The sequence below is a fragment of the Mastigoproctus giganteus genome, chromosome 2 (genome assembly GCF_048544385.1).
Source record: "Mastigoproctus giganteus isolate SK-2022 chromosome 2, ASM4854438v1, whole genome shotgun sequence".
NCBI lineage: Eukaryota > Metazoa > Arthropoda > Arachnida > Uropygi > Thelyphonidae > Mastigoproctus > Mastigoproctus giganteus.
In genome coordinates, this window is record NC_143576.1 from 249,207,672 (window position 1) to 249,234,143 (window position 26,472).

At 37.9% G+C, this 26,472-nt stretch overlaps 1 protein-coding gene across 2 annotated transcripts in view; it reads left to right on the forward strand.

The window, feature by feature from the left end:
• The first annotated feature begins 3,979 nt into the window (after positions 1–3,979).
• LOC150090368 (pituitary tumor-transforming gene 1 protein-interacting protein-like) overlaps positions 3,980–26,472 on the forward strand; it is a 59,569-nt gene continuing 37,076 nt past the window's right edge. Inside the window, exons 1-2 of one of the 2 annotated variants that reach the window (XM_090389838.1) lie at positions 3,980–4,353; positions 22,734–22,786. In XM_090389838.1, the coding sequence (XP_090245964.1) occupies positions 4,167–4,353; positions 22,734–22,786 (240 nt within the window). In that variant the 5' untranslated portion in view covers positions 3,980–4,166. The remainder of the gene's footprint in view (positions 4,354–22,733; positions 22,787–26,472) is intronic. The other variant, XM_090389839.1, reaches the window with a different exon arrangement.

Consider the following 26,472-nt stretch of genomic DNA (forward strand, 5'->3'; position numbering starts at 1 on the left):
AAATCCGCATTCATGGAACCACCATAAAGCTCACAAAGGAACTAAAACACCTTTCCGTGACTAAATCGTGACAGAGAAGAAAAATGCATGGGATGCATATAAATTATGAAGCGACTCAGAAACCTATGGCAGATATAAGCTAGTCTGTAATCAGGTCACAAAGGAGGTTAGGCAGGCAAAGGAAGATTACGAGAAATCTTTGACAAAAGATGCTAAGAAAAACCGCAAGGATTTCTTTACTTATATAAACTCTAAAAGGAAAGGGATGAATCTGATTGGTCCATTTGATATCGATGGTTCGACTGTTGATGATCCTGCTCAAATAGCAAACAAACTGAATTTTGCATCGACATTTACACATGAGGAGTTATTAAGGTTCGAAAATGGCAGAAGGTTATCAAATTGTAGCAGGTTGCTTAATGATTTTGTAATAACTGAGAGCAAAGTGGAGGAGAAACTGTTGAAGTTAAACATAAGAAAAGCACCTGGGGTGGATGGGATCTATACAGTTATATTAAAGGAGGCGGCAAAGCAACTAAGCAAACCCTTAGCCATAATTATGAGAGCATCCTTGGACTCAGGGGAGGTCCCCACGGACTGGAGATGTGCAAATTTGACCCCAATTCATAAAGGGGGATCGAAGGGGACACGAGTAATTACAGACCAGTTAATTGAACTTCTGTTCCTGGTAAAATAATGGAGTCACTGGATGCATTGCAGGATCATCTAAACAAGACTGCAGCAATAATTCAGACACAGCATGGGTTTGTTAAGGAAAAGTCTTGTCTGACAAATTTGATTGGTTATTATGATGTGGTCACCAAGGAACTGGATGCAAAAAATAATTTTGATATCATATACTTGGATTTCAGGAAAGCTTTTAATACTGTTGCGCATGGAAGAGTACTGTACAAATTGGAGCAGAATGGTATTAAGGGTAAGTTGCTACAATGGATGAAAGTATGGTTCAATGGGAAAAGACAGAGGGTGGTAATCAATGAGTGCTGCTCTTCGTGGACGAATGTTATTAGTGGAGTCCCACAGGGTTTGGTGTTTGGTCCACTGTTGTTTTGTATATGTATCAATGATATTGATCAAGGTATATCATGCTTAGTGTCGAAGTTTGCAGATGATACAAAAGTTGGCAGGGTTGTTAATGACAGTAATGGTAGTGTGCTGCTGCAACAGGATCTAGAAAATTTGGGCAGATGGGCTGTGAAGTGGAAACTGAAGTTTAACCAAATGCAAAGTACTTCATATGGGTAGAAGTAACCCCAGAGAAACGTACCAACTGTGTGGTACTACACTTAAGGTGGTATGAAATGAAAAAGACCTGGGAGTAATTGTGCAGTCAGATATGAAGTTTTCTGAGCAATGCAGTTAGGCTGCCAAGGCAGGTCATGGGGTTTTGTCAATGATATATAGGAATTTCGCTAGCAGGAAAAAGGAGGTGATTGTACCTCTGTATAAGGCAAGGGTCAGGTCACGGCGTGAGTACTGAGTACAGGTATGGAGTCCTCATTTTAGGAAGGATGTAGATTTGCTTGAGCGTGTACAGAGAAGGGCAACAAGATTGGTGAAGGGATCGTCTTACCAATAGAGTCTTAAGTTCTGCAAATTGCAGTGGCTGGAGACTAGGCACCTGCATGGTGATCTAATTGTGGTGTATAATGGGTTGAGCATGCTGAAGTCTGATGGGATTCTTCCACTTGTTCAGATTACAAACCTAAGGGGGCATTAATTCAAATTAAGAAAAGCCAGATGTAGAATAGATGTGCGGAAAGTTTCCTTTAGCCAGCGGGTGGTTAATTGCTGGAACAAACTTCCATCTGTCGTTGTGGAAGTTGATAGGTTAACTAAAATTTAAGGACGAACTGGACAGGAATTTGGGGGGAATGGTGTAATTTTTTTTCTTTTTGGCTGATACTGCATACGCTCATACAATTGCTTTCTTGCATCACATGCCACTACTACTACTACTACTACTACTACTACTACTACTACTACTACTACTACTACTACTACTACTACTACTACTACTACCTCGATGTCATATTGGACAAGAACCTTTAATTTACGCCCCACCTGAACTACATTCAAAGAAAGATTACAGGATACTCTGCCTTACTTGCGAGGGTCATCTGCAGGGACTGGGGCCTGCGAAGGAGAACCCTCCAATTATTCTACAAAACTGTCTTCCTGCCTGCCATTATGTACTCTGCCGGCGTGTGTTACCGAAAGGCCAACACCGCCATTAACAGAAGAAATCTGGAAACCATGCAGCGGTACATTCTACTCACATCTCAAGAGCTTGCAGCACCCTAAGCACACATGCGCTCCCGGCCCTAACGGGGCTCTTCCCCTCTACCTGGAGATTCACCTCTACATGATCTAGTGTACCCACTCTCCAAAGGACTTGGAGCTACTCATTTTAACTTCATTGTGGACCCTGCAAACGACTCCAAATCAAAACGTAAATGTCTCTCCCTATACTTCCAGCAGGTTTGGCAAAACCTCTGGCAAGCATCAAGCAAGGGTGAATTTACTAGAAAATTTATACCCAATATACAACCTAGTATTCCCAAATTATGCACCTTGGCTCTCTCCCGGACACCTTGTTACCTATCTGCTAACTGGACACGTTGCTATAAGAGACAAACTCCAAGAATTCGGACTTAGCGACACCCCGTTATTCCTTTGTGGCCAACGGGAAAAATGGAGACACCAAATGTACGACTGCCAACTATACGAAGTCCAGGAGCACTTCCTACTAACTCAAAAAGACACCTACAATGCTTTCTAGCAGTTCGCACAAGATCTCTTTACAAGAAGAAGGATGTTCCCACAACCACAACTGCAGCCATAATGAGTCTACCCGGCAGAAACTATGGCAAACCTCGGCATGGACCTGATACCAACATAACCCGAAAGGCATAAACTGCCGGCAAACAGACTACACCACCGACAGCTTCAACTGTAGTGAGTACAAGAAGCAAGAAATGAAGACGATATCGACGGGACTAGTCCCATGAATGACTACTAAATAAATTGGACATTGGGATACCTTGGTCGGGACACTGTCCCATGAGTAACCTTCAATCGACTGATGACACAAGCCACGTTGGCATTCTGAGCCACCACCCTTGCCTGGCCCACCTTTCCTTTCCTTTCCCCATCGGGGAGGAGGATTATATGATCCTCCTGTTTCCTCCCCTCCTCGCCACCCCCACTTTCCCTTCTGGTGGGACATGGGCATGCCCCACCGAAATCTAGAGTCGTCTTGCCTGTTGACTCCAATATTCCTGTATATCTCCGCCCTAGCCCTTAGTCTTCCTCTCCCCACTCAACCTCTCCCCCACACTTTCCAAAACTAATTACATTAACCTGAACTACATTCGCCCATTGATATTTACGGCCTTTCAAATCCTAACGCTATCCCCACTACACGATTATTCCTTTATCTCAGGAAATTAAGCGGCAGTACCTGCCAGAGTAAATCTTAGTCTACTGGTGTTTCCTGGTCTGCCTCCACGGGGCGAAAGTGGGGCAACGTTGGGCCTCAGCAGGGGTTCAGCGGCTAAACGACCCGAAGAACAACGGTACATGACGCTACAAAAATAGAATATCCTCACACTTTTAAATCCCTGGCATTTCCAGTGAACTGGTACACTCAAAATGAAAACAATGCGGAGATGGGGGAAGCCCCTAGTGCCGTTTGACCCTAAACACACTTTTACACGAAATAAAACTTTAACTCAATTTTCTTTTGAAAATCTTTAATAACAGGTGGTCATCATTGAACACGCTGTTCATGTAATGGATCTACAGTATATTTTAAATTTGGTGCGAATCTTCAGTAAATAGAGTGCGCACATTTAATATCCGTTTTGTGCTTTTTATGTGTTTACGTCAGTTTGTGCTGTTCTTTCCTGTTTGTGTTATTCACCAGGTGACTCATTGATCATGTGATACAAGAGATGGGTACGAGGTGATTATTTCTATCGTAAAGGTAGCGCTTTGTAGCAGTCAGTAGTGCAAAGATGTGTTTTTAAAGGTTTAATTGAAAAAAAGTTTAATTTAGTGATTTTTCATTTGAATAGTGTAGTATATTCTACGCTTCGTCAGTAGTTTTATTTCATTAACATCAGTATCTAGTTTGTGTTACTATGAGAACAAACATATTGTTAAGCTTTCTCACTCTTTCTCTTCTAATGCACGTCATTGCATCTGAAAATAGTATAACAACTAATGAGGAAGTTAATATATCTACAGATTCTTCGGCTTCTCCTTCGACGGTTTTATCTAGTACAGCATCCACCCCTAGTACAACCACTGCTGTTCCAGATAACCGAAGTAAGTAGTGATTTGTGATAATAATTTTTAACTTGGGCACTCGTATAGATATGCTTACTTTGTCCATTTTTCAAACGCGTTTATTTGTACATTTGTATGCGAATGGCTTCTTCTGAGAATATAAAAAAACATATACACTGTTCATAAAGTTTTAGTACATAATTGTTAATATTTAAATAGGTTGTAAAATGTTAACCATTTTCTTTCACAATGACTTGAGTTTCTGTGAGTTTCCTTGTGTAGTTGTCTTTCGCTTATCACGCTGTTGTGCAATGTTTATTGTTTAAAATGTAAGAGTTAAAGAACCTGGTAAGAAACGCAGGAATAACTATGATAATGTAGCTCACTACAATGTGGAAACGTAATTTAGATACATTAATTTATTAAGAACTGTAAATTACAATATCCCAACCATTTCATAACAGTATGGTTCATCTTTGGATATATAAATAAATTTTATTTAGAAATTTACAAAATATAGTACCTTCTGGTTGTCTTACCAGACAGATTATAGAGAGTGAAACGACAAGAAAGAAACTGCCCAGAAACAGAGGTCAAAGGCCATCCTCCTTATTGGTTACTGAGAGGGTGGAAAAAGAGGGGAATGTTTCATATGACTCATTCTTCTCTCTAGCTGGGTTGTTATGGTTTGGCATGTTTTGCTCTGACAATAACATGATACAGGTTTCCTGTTCTGATTTGGAAAAGTAATGTTTTCTTGAATACTATGATGGATAGTGTTAATTTATGGTCTAATGGTTCTTGTAGGGTTGTAGAGAGCTAGCCAAGAGGAGGAAGAATCTCTGTTGATGTTCTGGGGTTATAATTTTGTACTGAAATTGAAATTTTATTGAAATTAAATCGAAATCATGACCCAGAGCAGAAAAGCAAAAGGCTCAAGCTAATGGGAGTGCTGTGGCTCAGGGGAGAACTGAGGGGGCCAGTTGCCCTCTGAATCACAGCCTTTTAAAATGCACTGCTTGCATGATGTTTGTGGAACAATCGGGTATTGGACATGATATTGCCATGGGGGATGTCTTTGTGTGCGCGTGATGCAAGGAGTGTAACGAAATCAGGTGACAACTCAGCGTTGTTATGGGCCTATATGAGAGCTTGAAGGACAGGGTGGATGCCCTCGAAGGATCTAAATTGAGGGGCCCATCAAGCTCTCAGCTGCCCACATCAACGCCAGAGCTTGCACTTGGACATCATGCAACACAGCGGCAACCCCCAAGGCAGAATGCGTTGTTCCCACAGGAACTAGTAGTTGTTGGTGATTCTATTGTCAGGGAAACAGGGAACATGCTTTGTAAAAAGGATAGGTGGAACAGGACCAGAGTATATCTGCCAGGGGCAAAGGTTGATGATGTTGTAGAGCGGATATCATCTTTTAAGGGCACAAAAGGTGATATAGTTGTACTAATGATATTAAGAGTAGGAGACCGGCAGAATTACTTAACAAGTACAGGTGACTGTTGAAAAAAAGCCGTGAATTAGGGTTGAATTTGAAAGTGTCTGCAATTCTGCCCAGACATGATAGGAGGGAGTATATGATTGAGAGCCTTGTTGATCAATTCGGCCCTGGAAAGATTGTGCAAGGCTCAAGGGGTAGAATTTTTTTCAGCCTGGTCTGTACTTCTACAGGGATGGGATACACTTAAATATAAAGGGTGCAAGAATATTTGCAGTGTTAGGTGGGTCGGAAAACTGCTAGCTTGGGGGGATACAAGGACTAATAGATTAACAATAGCCACTGACAGAGGTGAAAGTGATTCTTGTACTGCTTCTATTGGAATGAGCAGAAGCCTGGAAAACAAGATGCAGGATATTTCAGAGACTGTTGGGAGTCATTGCGGTACAAGTAAACACATGCATTGTGTTAGAGTAGCTAAGAATAGGAACAGGTGCATGTATACTTGCGTGTACACCAATGCTAGGAGTTTGGTAAATAAATTTGATGAATTTGAGGTATTGCTCAAAGCATCAAAGGCGGATATTGTTGGGATATCAGAGACGTGGTGTCACACAGATATAAGGAATGCAGAACTGGAATGTGGAGAGTACAATGTGTACAGAAAGGGTAGGAAGGGAGGAGGGATTATGCTATTAGTTAAGAAACACATAAAATCCAAGGAAGTGAAGCCAGTTGACATCGCTGGACAGTACAGTGTTGAGTCAGTTTGGTGTGACATAAGCATTGGGAGATCAAAATTGAGAGTAGGAGTGCGCTATTGGCCTAATGACTCTGATAAGTATAATAAGAAACTGTACAGGGAAATAGTGGGACAGTAAATCAGAGAGTCTTATAATGGGGGATTTTAATTTCCCAGATATTGACTGGAATTTGTTGGTTGGTCAATCACACACTATCAAGGCTTTTGTGGATTTATTGGATGATTGTTTTCTTCATCAGCATGTTCGGGAGGTAACTAGAGGTAGTAATACTTTTGATTTGATTATCAGTGGTGATTCTTCATGCATTAAGAATCTGCAGATAAAGGAACCACTAGGTGGCAGTGCTCACAGTGTACTGAAGTGAGATTTACTCAAAGAGGTAACTACCATCTGGGGTAAAGGGAAGGGTTTTTGCTTTCGTAAAGGCGACTACGATGGTCTGAGACAGCATTTAAATTCTATACAGTGGGACCAACTGATGATGTTACCAACAGCAAATTCAAAATGGGAAGCATTCAAAGAATTTATCTTGGAAGCTACTAGGCTTTACAGACCAACTAAGAAATATTGTTCAAGGTTTAGGCCTAAATGGATGTCAGATGAACTAATGAGACATATGGTAGAGAATAAAAATGCATGGGATACATATCAATTAACATGTGACACAGAAGCCTAGGATAGATATAAGTTGATCTGTAACAAAGTTAGGCAAGCAAAGGCAGATTACGAGAAATCTTTGGCAAAGGATGCAAAGAAAAACAGCAAAGAGTTCTTTACTTATGTAAACTCTAGAAGGAAGGGGATGAATCAGATTGGTCCACTTGATATCGATGGTTCAACTGTTGATGACCCTGCTCAGGTAGCTAACAAACTAAATGAATATTTTGCATCTACATTCACACATGAGGAGTTATTCAGGGAGGGGAAGGCCAGAGGTGTATTCAACTCTGGCAGTAAGCTAGATAATCTTGTTATAACTGAGAGTAAAGTGGAGGAGAAATTGTTGAAGATAAACACAAGAAAGGCACCTGGGGTGGATGGGATCTATCCAGTTATATTAAAGGAGGCAGCAAAGGAAGTAAGCAAACCCTTAGCCATAATTATGAGAGCTTTCTTGGACTCAGGGGAAGTACCTATAGACTGGAGATGGGCAAATGTGACCCCAATTCACAAAGGAGGATCAGAGGCTGACACAAGTAATTATAGAACTGTGAGTTTAACTTCTGTTCCAGGAAAATTAATGGAGGCACTGGTGAAAGAAGCACTGCAGAATCATCTAGACAAGACTTCAGTTATAGCTTGGACGCAATTCGGCTTTGTTACGGGAAAGTCTTGCCTGACCAATTTGATTGGATACTATGATGCAGTCACAAAAGAACTGGATGCAAGGAAAAACTTTGATATTATATACTTGGATCTTAGAAAGGCTTTTGATACTGTTTCACATGGAAGGCTGCTGCACAAATTGGAGCAGTGTGGCATTGGAGGCAGATTGCTGCTATGGATAAAGGGGTGGTTGAGGGGAGAAGACAGAGATGGTAATCAATGGACACTGCTCATCGTGGACTAATATTATTAGTGGAGAGTCCCTCAGTTTTGAGTCCATTATTGTTTTCTGTATTTATAAATAATATTGATGATGGTATATCAAGCTTAATGTCCAAGTTTGCAGACGATACAAAGGTTGGCAGGGTTGTTAAGGACACTAGTGAGGCTATGCTGCTGCAACAGGATCTGGAAAGGTTGAGCAGATGGGCTGAGAGGTGGCAAATGAAGTTTAGCATTGATAAATGTAAAGTACTACATATGGGAAACAGCAACCCCAGAGCAACGTATCAACTCTGTGGTATTACACTGACAGTGGTAGAGAATGAAAAGGACCTGGAGGTAATTGTGCAGGCAGATATGAAGTTCTCTGAGCAGTGCAGACGGTCTGCAAGAGTAGCTCATGGTATCTTGTCAATGATATACAGGAATTTTTCTAGCAGTGATAAGGAGGTTATTATTCCTTTGTATAAGGCAATGGTCAGGCCACACCTTGAGTACTGTATACAGGTCTGGAGGCCTCATTTCAAGAAGGATGTAGAGCTGCTGGATCAAGTACAGAGAAGGGCAACAAGATTAGTGAATGGAACAAAGGGTTGCTCTTACGAAGAAAGGCTTAAGTTTTGCAAATTACAGTGTCTGGAGACTAGGCACCAGCGAGGTGATCTGATAGAGGTGTATAAAGCCTTGAATGGTTTGAGCATGCTCAATGCTGATGGGATTCTTCCACTTGCTCAGAATAATCACCTGAGAGGGCATAAATTCAAATTGAGGAAAGACAGATGTAGGATAGATGGGCGGAAATTTGCCTTTAGCCAGCGGGTAGTTGGTCGATGGAATAGACTTCCATCCCATATTGTGGAAGTTGATAGCCTAAATAAATTTAAGGCTCAGCTGGACAGGTATTTCGAACAAACGGAGGGGTGAAGTGGAAGTGTTTTTTTTTGTTTTTTTTTTCTTTTCTTTTTTTTATTGGCTGATGCTGCATAAGCTTGCTTTTTTGCATCATATGCCTCTACTAATGCTAATGCTACTGTTTTTCCAAAATTATCTTGGTTGTGGATTGCATCAAGAAGTCCCATCTCCTTTTCTGGTGTGCTACATTCAGGATGTTGGGGATGAAGAAAGCATAGTCATCTTAAAACAAAAGCTGAACTTCTTTTTTCCTGCCCCTAAGCAGATGAAAGGTGTAGTTTACATGCTTGACTGCAATTGCAGGAAACATTATGTATGGCATATGCTCTGGAATTGGTTGGATGAACACATCCAACACACAAAACACGGAACCATCCTTGGTGTCTCCACATATTCAGCACTTTACAGTTAGTGTTAACAGCAGCCCCAAAGTGCTGAATGTAACACATCTTTTTTTTTTTTTTTTTTTTGATTTGGTAGTTGTTGGCGCATCGGCTTCTGTGGCCATATTGCACCTCCCAATGTTTTTGCAGTACTTTGATCCAAGCCCGAGGCGGGAATCGAACCCGCGACCTTTGGGTTGCCGGGCAGGTACTTTACCCACTCGGCTAGCCCGGTCGGCAAGTGTAACACATCTGCAAACAAGAAGGGATTTTCTTGAAGCATTTCACATTCCAAGAATTATGGGAAAAATATAAATAGAAAATTAGCAGGATTACTCCCCTTCTTCTTGGATCTCTCTCTCTCTCTCTCTCTCTCTCCCTCTCTCCCTCTCTCTCTCTCTCTCTCTCCAAGTTAAAATTATCCATTTAAGTGTTCAAGAAAACCATCAGTCTTCGTAAGCAGAACAAGAAACTGTACCATGTGACAGGCTGTGTATAGCATCAGCCTGAAGCCATAATATCACAGCCAGATAGGACAATGTGATTCTTCATGCATTAAGAATCTGCAGATAAAGGAACCACTAGGTGGCAATGATCGATCACAGTGTGCTGAGGTGGGATTTACTCAGAGACAACTACCATCAGGGGTAAAGGGAAGGGTTTTTGCTTTCATAAAAGTGACTACGTGGTCTGAGACAGTATTTAAATTCTATATGGTGGAACCAACTGAATGTTACCAACACCAAATTCAAAATGTGAAGCATTCAAAGAATTAATCTTAGAAGCTACTAGGCTTTTCATACTAAATAAGAAATATTGTTCAACATATAGGCCTAAATGGATGTGAGATGGACTAATTAGACATGCATCAGAGAACAAAAATGCATGGGATACATATAAATTAACAGGTGACATGGAAGCCTATGATAGTTATAAGCTGGTCTGTAACCAAGTCACAAAGGAGGTTAGGCAGGCAAAGGCAGATTATGACAAATCTTTGGCAAAGGATGCAAAGAAAAACAACAAGGAGTTCTTTACTTATGTAAACTCTAGAAGGAAAGGGATGAATCAGATTGTCCACTTGATATCGATGTTTCAACTGTTGATGATCCTGCTCAGGTAGCTAACAAACTAAATGAATATTTTGCATCTACATTCACACATGAGGAGTTATTCAGGGAGGGGAATGCCAGTGGTGTATTAAACTCTGGCAGTAAGCTAGATAATCTTGTAATAACTGAGAGTAAAGTGGAGGAAAAATTGTTGAAGATAAACATAAGAAAGGCACCTTGGGTGGATAGAATCTATCCAGTTATATTAAAGGAAGTAAGCAAACTTTTAGCCATAATTATGAGAGATTCCTTGGACTCAGGGGACCCATGGACTGGAGATGTGCAAATGTGACCCCAATCCACAAAGGAAGATCAAAGGGAGACATAGGTAATTACAGACCTGTTAGTTCTGTTCCAGGGAAATTCCTGGTGGTACCTGTTAAAGAAGCATTGCTGGATCATCTAGACAAGACTTCTGTTATAGCTTGTACACAGCATGGGTTTGTTAAGGGGAAGCCTTGTCTGACCAATTTGATTGGATACTATGATGTGGTCACAAAGGAACTGGATGCAAAGAATAATTTTGATATCATATATTTGGATATTAGAAAGGCTTTTGATACTGTTGCACATAGAAGACTGCTGCAGAAATTGGAGCAGTGTGGCATTGGAGGCAAATTGCTGCTATGGATAAAGGGATGGTTGAGTGGTAGAAGGCAGAGTGGTAATCAATGGACACTGCTCTTGGACTAATGTTATTAGTGGAGTCCCCCAGTGTTCAGTGTTGTGTCCATTGTTGTTTTCTGTATTTATTAATGATATTGATGGTAAAAAAAAAAAGAAAAAGTAAAGTGCAGCAATTATCAACCCACTGCAGGATGGAAGCCTCCTCAACAATTCATGTTGAGGGATATGGACCATAATCTGCCACGCTGGTCCAGTGCGGGTTGGCAGATCGATCGTATTCAGCAGTCAGGGGCTTGAACTGCGGTGTACTCAAAGAGCGTGTGCTACTGCACTCCCGCTCCTGACCACTCAGCTAATGAGGCCGTTATATATCAGGCTTAATGTCCAAGTTTGCAGAATAAAAGAAGGTTGGCAGGGTTGTTAATGACAGTGCTGCTGCAACAGGATCCAGAAAAGTTGAGCAGGTGGGCTGAGAGATGGCAACTGAAGTTTAACATTGACAAATGTAAAGTACTGCATATGGGAAGCAGTAATCCCAGAATAAGGTATCAACTGTGTGTTACGACTTCACATCAACTATCATCGTTTAGTGCGTGCTTCATTTGCAAGTTGTAAGGTGTGGCAGCATTTCTTGTAACTTAACCCTGGAAAGTTCTTTAAAGAAAATTTCATTTTGACTGTTATCGTAGTGCCACCTAAGAGAATAAGTGGAAGCAGTACTACTTCACTGCTGTCCCCAATTAGTCTTTAATTGCTGTGTTATGTAACTATTTTTCTTTATTCTTCTGAGGATATTATGTGGTTTTTGTAATTTTGACATATGAGGGATATAGTAGCAATATTTTATTAGTCGTCCCCGAGTTACGTAAAACTTGACTTGCATAAGAAGTCCAGGAACGTATCTGTTGCTGTTGGGGACAGGCTGTACTTTGCATTTGTTAATGTTAAACTTCAGTTGTGATTACTTAGCCCATCTGTCTACCTTTTCTAGATCCTTTTGCAGTACTGTCATTAACAACTCTGCTATCCTTTGTATCATCTGCACACTTGGATATTAAGCCTGACATACCTTCATCAGTGTCATTAATAAATACAGAAAAGAACAGTGGACCCAACACCGAACCCTGTTGGACTCCTCTAATAACATTAGTCCATGAAGAGCAGTGTCCATTGATTACCACTCTGTCTTCTCCCACTCAACCATCCCTTTATCCATAGCAGAAACTTGCTCTTAATGCCACACTGCTTCAGTTTGTACAGCAGCATTTTATGTGCCGCAATATCAAAAACTTTGATGCTGTTGCACATAAAAGCTATCAAAAGCTTTCTTTTTCTGAAATCCAAATATATGATGTCGAAATTAATTTTTACATGTGGTTCCCTGTTTACTGCTTCGTAATGTCCAATTTGATTGTCAGACAGGATTGCCCCTTAAAAATCCAATCTGTGACTGAAATGTAATTGCACTCCTGTCTAGATGGTTCTGCATCTCATCAGCAGTAAACCATTGATGTCAAGTGTTCGAGGTGATTCATTCTCTTCCTTCTAGTGTTTACATAAGTAAAGAATTCTGCTGTTTTCTTTTTATTCTTTGACAAAGATGTCTCATAATCTACCTTAACTTGCCTAATCTCCTTTGTGACTTGATTGCTGACTGGTTTATATACCTTTGGCTTCTGTATCACCTGATAATTAATATTGCATTTTTCTTCTCTGCTATGAGTTTCATTAGTTCATCTGACATCCATTTATATATAAGCCTTGAACAGTATTTCTTAGTTGGTAAAGAATGCCTAGTAGCTTCTACGATTACTTCCCAAGAATGCTTCCCATTTAGAATTTGCTGTTGGTAATCTGGCAAGAGATTAAGGGTTTAATTGTGCAAAAGAAAAATGCATGGGATAGTTGGTTTATATGTGTATTGAAACAGGCAAAAAAATTTTAAAATCATTAGTAAAGTGGGCTAAAAATGAAACAACTTCGTTTTGTACATAAATAGAAAAAGGTTTTTGACAGTTATTTAAGATTGAACAGAAGAAAATGTTTAATATACAAAACTGATAATGTTTTATTATTCTATATATTTATTTTTAGATGTGATATAAAAATAAATAGTAGTATGGTAAAATTTTCTACCATTGTGGCTGCACATTATACAGTTATTTTGCAACTCTCTGTTTAGTTTAAAAGATTGAATCTGTAATGTAGGCAAATATGTGCATTTTTTTTTTTTTTTTTTTTATAGGTGTGTTTTTCTGTAACTGCTTTCAACATACTAACAGTTTGTGATGTAATTGAGGACGTGGACTGTTAATAGGCCATTTGAAGCATGAAACCTTGTTATTCCAAATATTTGACCTAGAATAATATAATCATTGTATTATAATCATTATAACTAAAATCAATTACAAAAAACAGTTGGCAAACCATACAGTGGAAACTTATTTAGAAGACCTTTATGCCAAACACGATGGAAAGCCTTTGAACCCTTAGAAGTGCAGTTATGATGGGCATTATGGCGAGATCCAGTCTTCTTTACACATTGAAGGTACAGCTTAAAGCAGTGTTCATAAATCAGCCATTAGATTTCCACTCGGCTGAAGCTGTTGGTAACTCTCTAGGAGGTATTCGCATCAGCTAGTATATAATCCCACTGCTTTGACTCTGTGGGACAGTGGCTGTAGGGAGTCCAAGTAGTGTATACTGGGAGCATTGTCAAGGCCACAAATGTCTAGGAGCTAGGTATATTCGTGCTGTGTGTAATATCATATCCAAAATTTCATTACTTTATACATGTCCCCCCTCACTTTACTACTGAGTATATTATGAATAGCCAAACTAATGTAACAAACTTAACTGTGAAAAGACCTAAACCTCCCAAAAATTTCCACATTAATTTCACAAATATATATGGTCTCATTTCCAGTTTCAGTGATGTCCATTTCCACTTACAGTCTGCCAAGCCCCACTTCTGACATTTGTTATTTGTTATTGTTATTTGTTTTTTTTTTAGGAGCATTAGCAACTAAGGCCACTTTGCTCTGGAGATATGCGGTGGTCATTCCCTGACCTTTCCGCATCCTCCGTATTTGGTGGGCACGGGCTCGAACCCCGGTCTAATTCAAGAAGTGTGTGCTACGCACTGCTGCTCTTGCCCACCTGGCTACAGAGGCGCCTCCACTTCTGACAGAATCCCAATAATTGTTTGTCTCAATAATTCATCTCATCTCAGTTATTTTTATTATTCACTGTGTGACTACTTTTGTTTCAAACATGGTACTTGTGCATGTATTCTCTCTGATATTCCATCTCAGATTTTGTAATGTATCATCTCCTCTTTTTGACTTTCTTCAGTTTAAAATCTCTCTCTATCCCATTCTGTCAAATTCATTTTCCCCTCTGTCATTTTCTCAGTTCCACTAATTACTTGAAACTCTTTGATTTCCTTTCTTAGAAACCCTACTTTCTCTTCTCCAACTTTCCTAACATTGAGGTAATTTTCCTTGTTGATTTTAACTTTCACAACTCCAGCTAGTTGAGATACTGAGGCTTTTGCAATTACTAATGATCTTGCACAGATTGGTCATTGACCTATCAGAATATCAGACAGTCCTAACCACACAGCCAGCTCTTGATCTTTTTCTCATGACAACCTTACAGAGTTCATGGTCAAGGTGAGTGACCTTCTAGGCACCTCAGATCACAATTTGATGATGGTCTCTTTCTCCAGTGGGGTCTTTAGCTATCTCACCATCATCGCAGGAATGTGAAATGGGATGATTTGTTAGATTTATATTCTTCCTTTTCTTGGTTGTATTACTGTTTTAAATCTGATATTTGTTCAGATTGTTTCATTGAAATTATTCTTGTAGGATGAAATCCTTTATTCCATAATCACCTTACGATGTCAACCTTCTAATCTAAACCTTCATTTTCCAATAAATGTGCTAATGCTGTTCAAGATAAGAATGTTGCATATTGTAATTGGGTTGCATCCAAATCTCCAGGTTTGTTTTCTGCCTACACTAAAGCTTGCATTAATTGTAAATCAATTATGGTTCAGTCCAGACTAGATTTTGTACAGGCTAAGAGTAGAAAACTTACTTCTTGTCCAAATGGTAGGTGATTATTCTGGTCTCTTACCATGTTGGCCACAGTGTTTGCCTCTTGTATACTCCCATCTCTGTTAAAATCTGATGGCTGTGTTGGCCCCTCAGGTAAGGATAAAGCCTTACTCTTATCCCACTTTTCTTCTGTATTAACAATCTTGGTAAATCACCTCCTACAATTCCCAGTACACTCCACTAAATGCCTCCTGTGGTTTTCTGTCAAAAGGATTTTTAGAAGAATTTTGAACAACCTTGATGCCAAGAAATCTGATGATATTTCTCCAATTGTACTCAAAATCTGTGCTCTTGAGCTTACTCCTGTTCAGTCACCTTTATACATTTTCCTATTCCACTGGTGTTGTTTCTGTCTGTTTGGAAATTTGCTCTTATCCAGCCACTTCCTAAAATGGGTGACAATCACTCCCATCCATTTATTGTCCTATTGCACTTATCTCTACTCTTTCCAGAGTAATGTGAAGAAATCCATTAACTGCCAACACTCCTAAACTATCTAGAAGCCTTTCATTTGATGAATGATTGCCATTAAGGATTCTCTATCAGTCACTGCTGATATTTCGGCTTATGTTGTCCATCTATGGACAAATTGAATGGAAAAGTTTGGTGAAACTCAAGCAGTTGCTCTTGCCATATCTAATCCTTTTGATCATGTTTGTCATAAGGTCTTAACAAGCTTCCATCTTATTTATGGCTAATGTGTTTACAATTGGGTATCCAGTTTTTTTCTCTGACTGCTCTCAGAGAGTGATGATAGATGGCCCTCTGTCTTCAAACTTCTCCATTAATGCCGGTGTTCTCCAAGGTTCTGTTCTTTCTCCCACCCTTTTCCTCTTGTGTATGAATGACTTCTACTGACTGGAAAGCCTATCCATAGTTTTGCTGATGATAGCTCATTGTATTCCTCCTACTGGTTGGAGAAACCTTGCTCTGCACAAGTAGCTTCAACTTCTTGAATGTCTACCATCGTTTTCTTAAATGCTGATCTCTAGGGGGACAAAGATAACTTAGTTAATTTCGATCCTTCTAAAACTCAGTCCTGTCTCATATCTTGCAAAACCTATTCTCTGCTCCTATGCTTATCTTTGATAACACTCAGATTTTTAAACAAGATTAGATATCTCTATTAGGGATTTACTCTGACTTCTAATCTTTCTTGGCATAAGCACATTACAAATATTGCTTCCTATGCACCTAAAAAAACTGGGTTTTCTCTTTTGTTCTCAGAATTACATTTCTTCTAAACAGCTATTCACTCTGTACAAATCTCATATCTGCCCTATGATGGAATATTTTTCTCGCATTTGGGGTGATGCCATTATAACCTCTCTTAGTCTTCTAGGCGCCTCCGTAGCCAGGTGGGAAGGAGCTGCAGTGCGTAGCACACGCTTCTTGCTTAAACCGGGGTTCGAGCCCATCACCACCAAATACGGAGGATGCGGAAAGGTCAGGGAATGACCACCGCATGACCCGGACAATATGGCCTTAGTTGCTAATGCTCCTTAAAAAAACCAATCTTAGTCTTCTAGACTCCATTCAAAAGAGGGTAGTTAGGTTAATTAATGATCCATCTCTTACAAAGTCTCTCCACTCTCTGTCATAGATTTTCTGTTTCTGCTGCATGCATTTTCTATAGATGCTTCCGTGGCCACTGTCTTGAATTGTCTTCTATAATTCCCCCTCCCCCTTTTCAAACCATTCTGAACATGTGGTACAACCTGTCAACATCCATTTACTGTCTAACTTCAAACTTCCAGAACTAACTTTTCTTCTTCCTCATTTATCACTGCAACTTCAGTTTTCTGGAACAACCTTCCTTCATGTTTTTCCTGAAAATTGCCATCTATAGAAATTCAAGTCTAGTGTTAATTAGCATCTAACCTTCAATTCACATATGATGCTAATAAAAAAATTGTACTGTGCATCAGCCAGTGGCAGTTAGAGCTTCCATGACTGGAAATCGGATGTGTAATAGGCAAACAGTATATGAAACAAACAAGCATTAGCATTAGTTGAGGCATGTGATACAAGAAAGCAAGCTTATAGAGTATCAGCCAAAAAAAAAAAAAAAACCCTTCCCATTTCACCCATCCAGTCACTCCAAATGTTTCTCTAGTGCAGCCTTAAATTTATTTAAGCTGTCATCTTTCACAACAATGGATGGAAATCTGTTCCAGAATTCAACTACCTGCTGGCTAAAGGTAAACTTCCACACATCTATTATACAACTGTCTTTCCTCATTTTGAATCTATACCCCCTCAGGCTCTTATTCTGAGCAAGAGGAAGTATTCCATCAGCATTTAGCCTGCTAAAACCATTCAAGGCCTTATACACCTGATTCAGATCATCTGCAAATTGCAGAATTTAAGCATCTGTTGGTAAGAGAACCTCCTTGTTCCTCTCAGCAATTGTTCTAGCAACTCTACATCCTTCCTAAAATGAGGCCTCCAGACCTGTACGCAGTACCCAAGGTGTAGCCTGACGATTTCCTTATACAAAGGTATAATCACCTCCTTGTCTCTGCTAGCAAAATTCCTATATATCACTGACAAAACTCCATGACCTGCTCTGGCAGCCTCTCTGCACTGCTCAAAGAACTTCATATCTGACTGCACAATTACCCCCAGGTCTTTTTCATTCTCCACCTCCCTAAGTGTAGTACCACAGAGTTGATACGTTTCTCTTTGGTTACTGCTACCCATATGCAGTACTTTAGGCCTGACGTAGCCCAGTGGTCAGGAGCGAAAGTGCATAGCACGCGTTCCTTGAGTGGACCGGGGTTCAAGCCCGTGACTACTAAATACGATAAATATTTGTATTGACGATTTATTGTAAACTCTACTGACTTGGTTGTCGTGCCGGAGTATAAATAGAAAATTTATTTATTTATTTACTTTGCATTTGTCAATATTAAACTTCAGTTGTCACTTCTCAGACCATCTGCCTAACTTTTCTAGATCCTGTTGCAGTAGCATACTGTCTTTTCTATCATTAACAACCCAGCCAACATTTGTATTATCTGCAAACTTGTACATTAAGTCTGATATACCTTCATTGATATCATTAATAAATACACAAAACAACAATGGGACAAGCACCGAACCCTGGGGGACTTCACTAATAACATTAGTCCATGTAGAGCAGTGTCCATTTATTACTGGTCTGCTGTCTTCCACTCAACCATCCCTTTATCCATTGCAGCAACTTGCCCTTAATGCCATACCACTTCAATTTGTACAGCAGTCTTCCATGTGCAACAGTATCAAAGCTTTCCTGAAATCCAAATATATGATATCAAAATTATTTTTTGCATCCAGTTTCTTTGTGACCACATTGTAGTATCCAGTCAGATTGGTCAGACAAGACTTCCCCTTAACACACCCATGCTGTGTTTGAACTATTACTGCAGTCTTGTCTAGGTGATCCTGTATCACCTCTTGAACCAGTGACTCCCTTATTTTGCCCCAAACAGAAGTTGAACTAATAGGTCTATAATTATTTCTGTCATCCTTTGAATCCCCATTTGTGAACTGGGGATACATTTGCACATCTCCAGTACATGGGGACCTCTGCTGAATCTAAGGATGCTCTCATAATTATGGCTAATGGTTTGCTAACTCATCTCACTGTCTCCTTCAATATATCTGGATAGATTCCATCCACTCCAGGTGCCTTTTTATATTTAACTTCAATTTCTCCACTTTGCTCTCAGTTATTACAAAATCACTTAGTTCCCTGTTAGAGTTTGATACCCTCCTTGAATAAGTCATGTATGAATGTAGATGCAAAATACTCATTCAGTTTATCAGCTATTTTGAGTAGGATCATCAATTGTCAAACCATCTATGTTAAGTGGACAGATATGATTCTTACCCTTCCTTCTAGAGTTTAAAGAAAAACAGAGTTCTTTACTTATGTAAAGAACTGTTTTTCTTTGCATCTTTTGCCAAGGATTTCTCATAATTAGTTTTCACTTGCCTCACCTCCTTTGTGACTTGATTACAATTCTAATATTTTGTGCCATAGGTTTCTCTGTCACCTGATGATTTATATGCATCCCACGCATTTTTATTCTCTGCCATGAGCCTCATTAGTTCATCTGACATCCATTTAGGTCTAAATCTTGAACAGTATTTTTTAGTTGGTATGAAAAGCCCAGTAGCTTCCAAGATTAATTCCTCGAAGGCTTCCCATTTAGAACTCGCTGTTTTTAATATCATCAGTTGATCCCACTGTATAGAATTTAAAAACTGGGTGAGACCATTGTAGACACCTTTACGAAAACAAAAACCCTTCCCTTTACCCTTGATGGTAGTTACATCTTTACGTAAATCCCACATTAGTACACTGTGATCACTGTCTCCTAGCGGTTCCTTTATCTGTAAATTCGTAATGCATGAAAAATCACTGCTGATAATCAGATCAAGAGTATTACTCCCTCTGGTTGCCCCTCGAACATTTTGCTGTAGAAAACAGTCCTCCAATAAATCCACAAAAGTCTTGCTAGCATGTGATTGACCGAACCACAAGTTTCAGTTAAGATCCCCATTACAAGACATTCTGATTTACTGGAATTCTATTTCTCTGCAAAACTGTTCATTGTACTCATCAGAGTCATTTGGCCTATAACACACTACTACTCTCATTTTCCCTTTTCCAATGTCACACCAAACAGACTCAACATTGCACTGTCCACCTATGTCAACTGGATGCACCTCCTTAGATTTTGTGTTTCTTAACTAATGGCATAATCCCTCCTCCTTTCCTACCTATCTATCCTTTCTGTACACATTGTACTTCCCAAATTCCAATTCTGCACTGCTTATATCTGTATGACACCATGTATTGGATATCACAACCAATATCTGCCTTTGATGTCTTGATCAGCACTTCAAATTCATCAAATTTATTTACTATACTTCTAGCATTGGTGTTCATGCAAGTATACATGCACATGTTCTTACTCTTAGTTACCCTAACACAGTCCATGTATTTACTTGTTCCACGATGACTCCCAGCAGCTCTTGAAATTCCCAGCAACTTGCTCTCTAGCAAGTTGCTGGGAATTTCATTACAATAGTGCTTCTGTTGTAATGAAGCAGTGCAATAATTGCTTTCACCTCTGCTTGCAGCTACTGTTAATATTTTAGTCTGTGATAGCATCAGCAAATATTCTTGCACCCTTTCTATTTAACTGTATCCCATCCCTATAGAAGCAGTCTCTCCTGTTAGTAAGCACTGACCACGCTGAAAAAAATTCTACCATATGAGCCTTGCACATTCTCTCCAGGGCCGAATTGATTGACAAGGCTCTCATCATATACTCCCTCCTATCGTTTCTGGGCAGTATTGTAGACACTTTCAAATTCTACCGTAGCTTGCGACTTTTTTTCACATTTAAATCAGATGTGAAAATTTCGTGATGATGATTGTATTAATTAATTACTGTTTTTATTTCCTCAGAATAGTGCCACACAACTTTTTGGCTTTAGAACCACTACTGAAATGTTCAGATTTAAAAAAGTAAGATTAAATATCTATCTACTTATCTGTTTATACACAACATACTTGATACACAAATGCTTATCTCTTCTTCCAGATATGGTAAAGAGGAAGGTCTAACAACTTACATTTCATAAGTACGGTGACTGGTAAACTTGCATCCCTTTCTTGTAGATTCCCCCCCCCAATCCCCACACATTTCTCCAGTGTTTGCATGCCTTAAAAGAAGAAAAACCTATATTTATTTATTTGTTCTTTTTGTTTCCATTATCCTCCTCTAAAAGATAGGTGCAGGTGCTTAGGAACCTGCCGCCTAAGGCATTCCTAAGGTAGGTGCTTTTTGGATATTCTGGTATTGTATATTGCTGCTTTAAAACAGTCATGAAGAAGTTATGAACTCTTGGCTACCTTGGGGCTGTATTGGACTATAAAAACCTTTTTAGCTCAATTTTGAAAGAACTTATTGCATTAAAATAGTGAAAAAAAAAAAAAAAAAAAAAAAAGTATAAAAAGTAGTGAGAACAGAGAACATAGAATAGAACAGAGATTATTAATCTGTTCGTATTTTCCACTTAATTTTGTTTTTTCCTCATTTCCATTATTGTAGTTTTGAAAATTGTAACAGAAATCTAGTGGATACTGCTTATTATGATCACTTTGGGACAAATCTCAATTGATAACAGTAACTGATGAAACAAGAATGCAGCTATTCATCATTGTTTATTGATGCAGAGAGGAATTGTGTACATAAAAAGATGGAAGTGGACAGAAAGAAAACATTAAAATCAAGCTGTATAAAATAATTTGACTGTTCACTATTTCTTCGAGAAAGTCATGAATAAAAATGAAACTGTCAGTGTTCCTTGAAATCCACACAAACCATTAAAAACAAATGAAGAAATATTAAAATCAAGAACTGCAAATTCATAAACCCCAGGCAAAAAAAAAAGTGATAGCAAAAACCAAAGCACTGATTACAGTAAACATTGTTGTTTCTGTGCATTAGTATATGTCTAATTGTAACTTTATAAAATTAATAACATTATCTGTGATAAAATAAGCAACATACATTGTACATGGTCAGAAAGTTCAATTTTAAAAGGACTGAATTTTCAAAAACCACCTTTAGTACAATTCAACAACTTTGGAAAAAAAGAAAAAAAGGGCTTTTTGCTATTTTGTCTACATGAGAAGAGACTATGGGGAATTAGCACCATAGCAACTGATTTTTTGTTATCAAAGTATTGTAATTGAATGTGGGGGGGGTTACCATTCATTAATAGGTTTTAATTTTTGTACAATAGAACTTCAGTTATAAATTCAAAGTATACCAAATTGTTAAAATTAATTTCACATGAAACATTTTGGGATATTGTATGAAGAAATTCTGAATATATGTGTATTCACCTTTGTTTTTTTATAAAATTATCAAAAGAAAATTTAATATGGCAAGAGATAGTGATCTCTTAATTTTTCCACATGTAGATTATTCATACGAAATTTTAGAAGCAGTGATACTGGAAATATGTTTCCATATTATATGAAAATGTTTCTGCTTTAATTGTTGATATTCATAACATATCTGCTAAAGTAATACTTGGCTATAAATTTTCTCCTTCCAGAATTTATTGTGTGATTGCTGGCTGCAAATGAAAGACCTGCTGTGTGCCCTAAGTTATCCTCATTTCCCCGGCAACGAGGAAATGGCACTAAAATGAAAACATTTAGCAAAGCTAAATAATTTCATTTCATGTGTCTTAGTTGTTGAAAAAAATTACTGAGTAGGATTAATTATTATCATAAAACTATGTTTATGAATACTGAAAGAAGTTCTAAAGGTGGTTTTAAATTGTACTATGTGAAAGATATTTAATTAAAGTTATTGAAATTATGAAAACAATTCAAATATTGGAATTCCTTTATTTTATGTATTGATTTATAGTTTCAATGTTTTATTGAAATCAGTGTACATTTATTTTCTTCCTCTTTTAAACAGCGTGTGAATTATTCAATAGCTCATGTTCTTCCTGCCTTCAATTTAGCAAACGTGTAAGTAGGTTTTTTATTTCTTTTTTATTTTGAAATTAATTTTTATTATGTATTTTATGAATGTCTTTAACTGGAGAGAAAGGTAACATGGATAATTGCCAAGTACAAATTTGATGATATTAAAAAAACTGGAAGATTTAGTCAAATGTGTACCTTTTAATAAGCCTAGTGTACATTTTCCAGCATTTTTTTTTCTTTTTTTGTGGTACCTGCAGTGGGTGCACCAATTAGCTTACCTTTTTTATCATTTTTCTTCCCTGTTAATTACTTACTATTGAGAATTTTAACATTTCAAGTGAGTAGTTGCAAGATTTTTAAAATTCTCCTGTGAGTAGCTGTTGGACTTAATGTCCTGTTTGCTATCAGTGCATCCTTTTTGTTACTCTGTGGGTCTTTTGGGTTTACTCTGAGTGCATTAACCTTTTCCTGAGTGAGTTTCCTGTATATGGGTTTTCTGTAGTGAGTCTATGATAGCGGCATGCTTTTTGAGTGACTTTATATTTAAGTTTTGTAAAAAGTAAACCCTTGTACAGTACATACATGCTATTAAATATTAATTTCATCTTATTTAACTTGACTGCACATCTTTAAAGTAAGACTATTGTCAAAAATGAAACCAGAATTTACAAAAAACAAACTTGTTACTTTTTTTTACTTTTTCTTAGCAGTAATATCCCATACATCTATTTGTGCGTGGAATATTATTGTTACAAAATTATTAGAGGATATTATTGCTGTACTTAATATGATTTCATTAACTTGTGGCTCTAGATTGCAGTGTAGTAGTATAGTATAGGTGTCTAATAAATAGTGGCACCTGTAATGGCTGTTCAGCTCTGCTGTGTTGATAAAGGACTGTAGGTAGAAAAACAAAAGAAAACATGAGAGACCATTTCAGGTAAATTAGGAATTCAATTTGAAGAAAATTTTGTTTAGAGTTAAATTTTCTTTAAAAATATAGGAACCATTTAGACAGGACTGTGCCGAGCCATTTTAGTACCTGAGGCAAGAATGAAAAATTGCACCCTCCCCTAAAATATTAAAAATCAATTTTTAATTTAAATAAATATGACTTATTTAAAATACATTTCTGGCACATGTTTTAATAAATATAAAAGGATGGCAAAAAAATAAAATAGTGTTTAAAGTGATTTTTATTCTCATAAGCAGTATTTATTATAAATATATAACAGGTTTATTTATGCATCATTCATTTCAAAAATTATTTAATTTTTCTTTTGCCGCCCCTTTCAGCTTTTAACCTGAGGCAAGAGTCTTGTTTGCCTCACCTTTGGCACAGCTCTGCATTTAGAGATAGATAACCTGAAATAGTTAATCAAAGGCACCACTCAACTGCTTGCAAGAAAAGGAATTGTACGGAAAATTATACCACCTCAGACAAATAGTTATACAAACTGTTTGCAACAAAAGAAATTTTAGAGAGAGAGAGAGAGAGAGAGAGAGAGAGAGAGAGAGAGAGAGAGACTTTTAAGTTATGAGATTGGATAGTGTTGCAATAACCCTTCACGGCCAAAAAGGGAGAGGTTAACAATACAAATTACAAATACACGTATACAAATAATTATACAAAAGAAATAATTACATATTCAATAAAAGGAAGGGGGAGTGGAATCAACCATTAAAGTTAATAAATGGCTAGTCAATCAATTTGTTTTGTTATTTGGTTTTTAGGAGCATTAGCAACTAAGGCCATATTGCTCCGAGGATATGCGGTGGTCATTCCCTGACCTTTCCACATCCTCTGTATTTGGTGGTCACGGGCTCGAACCCCGGTCTAATCAAGAAGTGTGTGCTATGCACTGCTGCTCCTGCCCACCTGGCTATAGAGGCACCAGTTGAACAATTAATGTCCAATCAGTCCAAGACATGAACAGGTGTTCAGCACAATAAAGTTTGCAAAATAATGACACAAGTTACGTTATTCTCCTTAAGAGTTCATAATGTTCTATTTTCAATTAGAATCAAATAAACATTGAAGGTGGTCAAGAGCATACTTTACCACAAAATCTATAGAAAACAAAGGTTTTATTTAAATATAAACTTAATAACTATTTGTTAATAACTTAATAAAAAATATGAATATATTTACAAAATGTCAAATTTCACCGTAAAATAAAATGGAGCAAACAGTTGAGATAAATGTTATAGCTTATACAATTTGTGCTACCAGGCTGATTAACAAGTAACTATTTGGATACATTCTTCAAAATTAAGAATTTAACAAATTTAGGGGAAAAACTTGAAGTTCTGAAAGAATTTTGGAATTATGTATGAATTTAAGAAAGTTAAGTATAGGTATTGATCAATAAATATGGAACAGGTTTATAATTCAGACAATAACTGTTGTATTTTAAGAAAGACAGAATGTAAAATTCTGAAAGTAGGAGAGGAAATGAAGATAGATTCCTGACCCGGGAGGAACAGGACTAATGACAAACTGTAATTGTGAAAAAAATTCATTGTAAATAGGGCAAAAGAAAGTATTGTGGGTAGAATCCTCAACAGAACTGCAAAGAGACAAATTTCGGAGTTGGAAATTGGCAGGTTTAAAATTTAAGGAACCATATCCTGTTAAAAGAAAGCTAGAAAACATGCTGGGAGAAAACCATTTTGAGTGTTTTTATTAATAAATGCAATTTCTGGAATTAATAGTTTTGTAATTAAACCTTTTTTTGGGGAATCAGACCAGCAAAGTTGCCAACCGTTATGAAGAATTTTTCTTTGTTTTTCGTGTTTAGGATTGGAGGACCCATCAATATGAATTCCATTGAATTCTGCAGGGAGGCCTTGATGAATGAAGTAAGAAGGTCCACAGTAAAATCCATGGTAGTCTAAAGATAGTGAACCAGATAGAACTTGTAGTGCAGATGTAGAGACAGCTCTACATGCCCTAACTAATACTAGGAGGAAACTGTGCTGGATTGAACTGTAAGCAATTTAGTGCATCTAAACAAGGCTGCAACAGCATAAGTGGTAATTAGTAAAACAACAACTTTGTATAGTGTATGCAAAATCTTATGGTTCACACCCTAGTCCTGATGGGAAATGCGAACAATTTGAAAGAAAGATTTTCTAACTTTGTCAGACAGATGATTCAGGTGGGGAAGAAAGGCAAGACGATTATCAAGCAATAATTCAGGGAATGTTGTAGTTACAAAAGGGAGAGAGAGAGTTACAATTAATTTTTATGAGAGGAGGATGAGTTGGAGAAAGGGTGCCTTTGAAGACCATCATACAAGTTTTACTGTGAGAAATGGTACCTTTGTTAAATTCTGACCAATCAGAAAGTTGTTGAAGAACAGAATTCACGTTTTCTTCTAATGACTGTTGAGAATTTCCATGAAAAAGAACTAAACATCCACGTATGCAACTGATGAATAATTTGGCAAAACCTTTAGCAACCAATTGGTTGAGAACAGGATTCCAAAAAAAGGGTCCAAGAATAGACCCTTGCAGACATCCATGTAAGGCTTTCTGAGAAACTGTGAAAATTTGATGTTACTTTAACAGATCTATCAGAGAAATAATTCCTAATAAGATTGTATAGGTTAGCCAGGCAGTTCAGAGTTCTAAGATGGTCGAGGACACTTTCCCACCAAAGAGGTCAAAGGCGCCCTCGAAGTCAATAAAAATTGGTAAGACATATTTAGAAGAAGATTAATTAA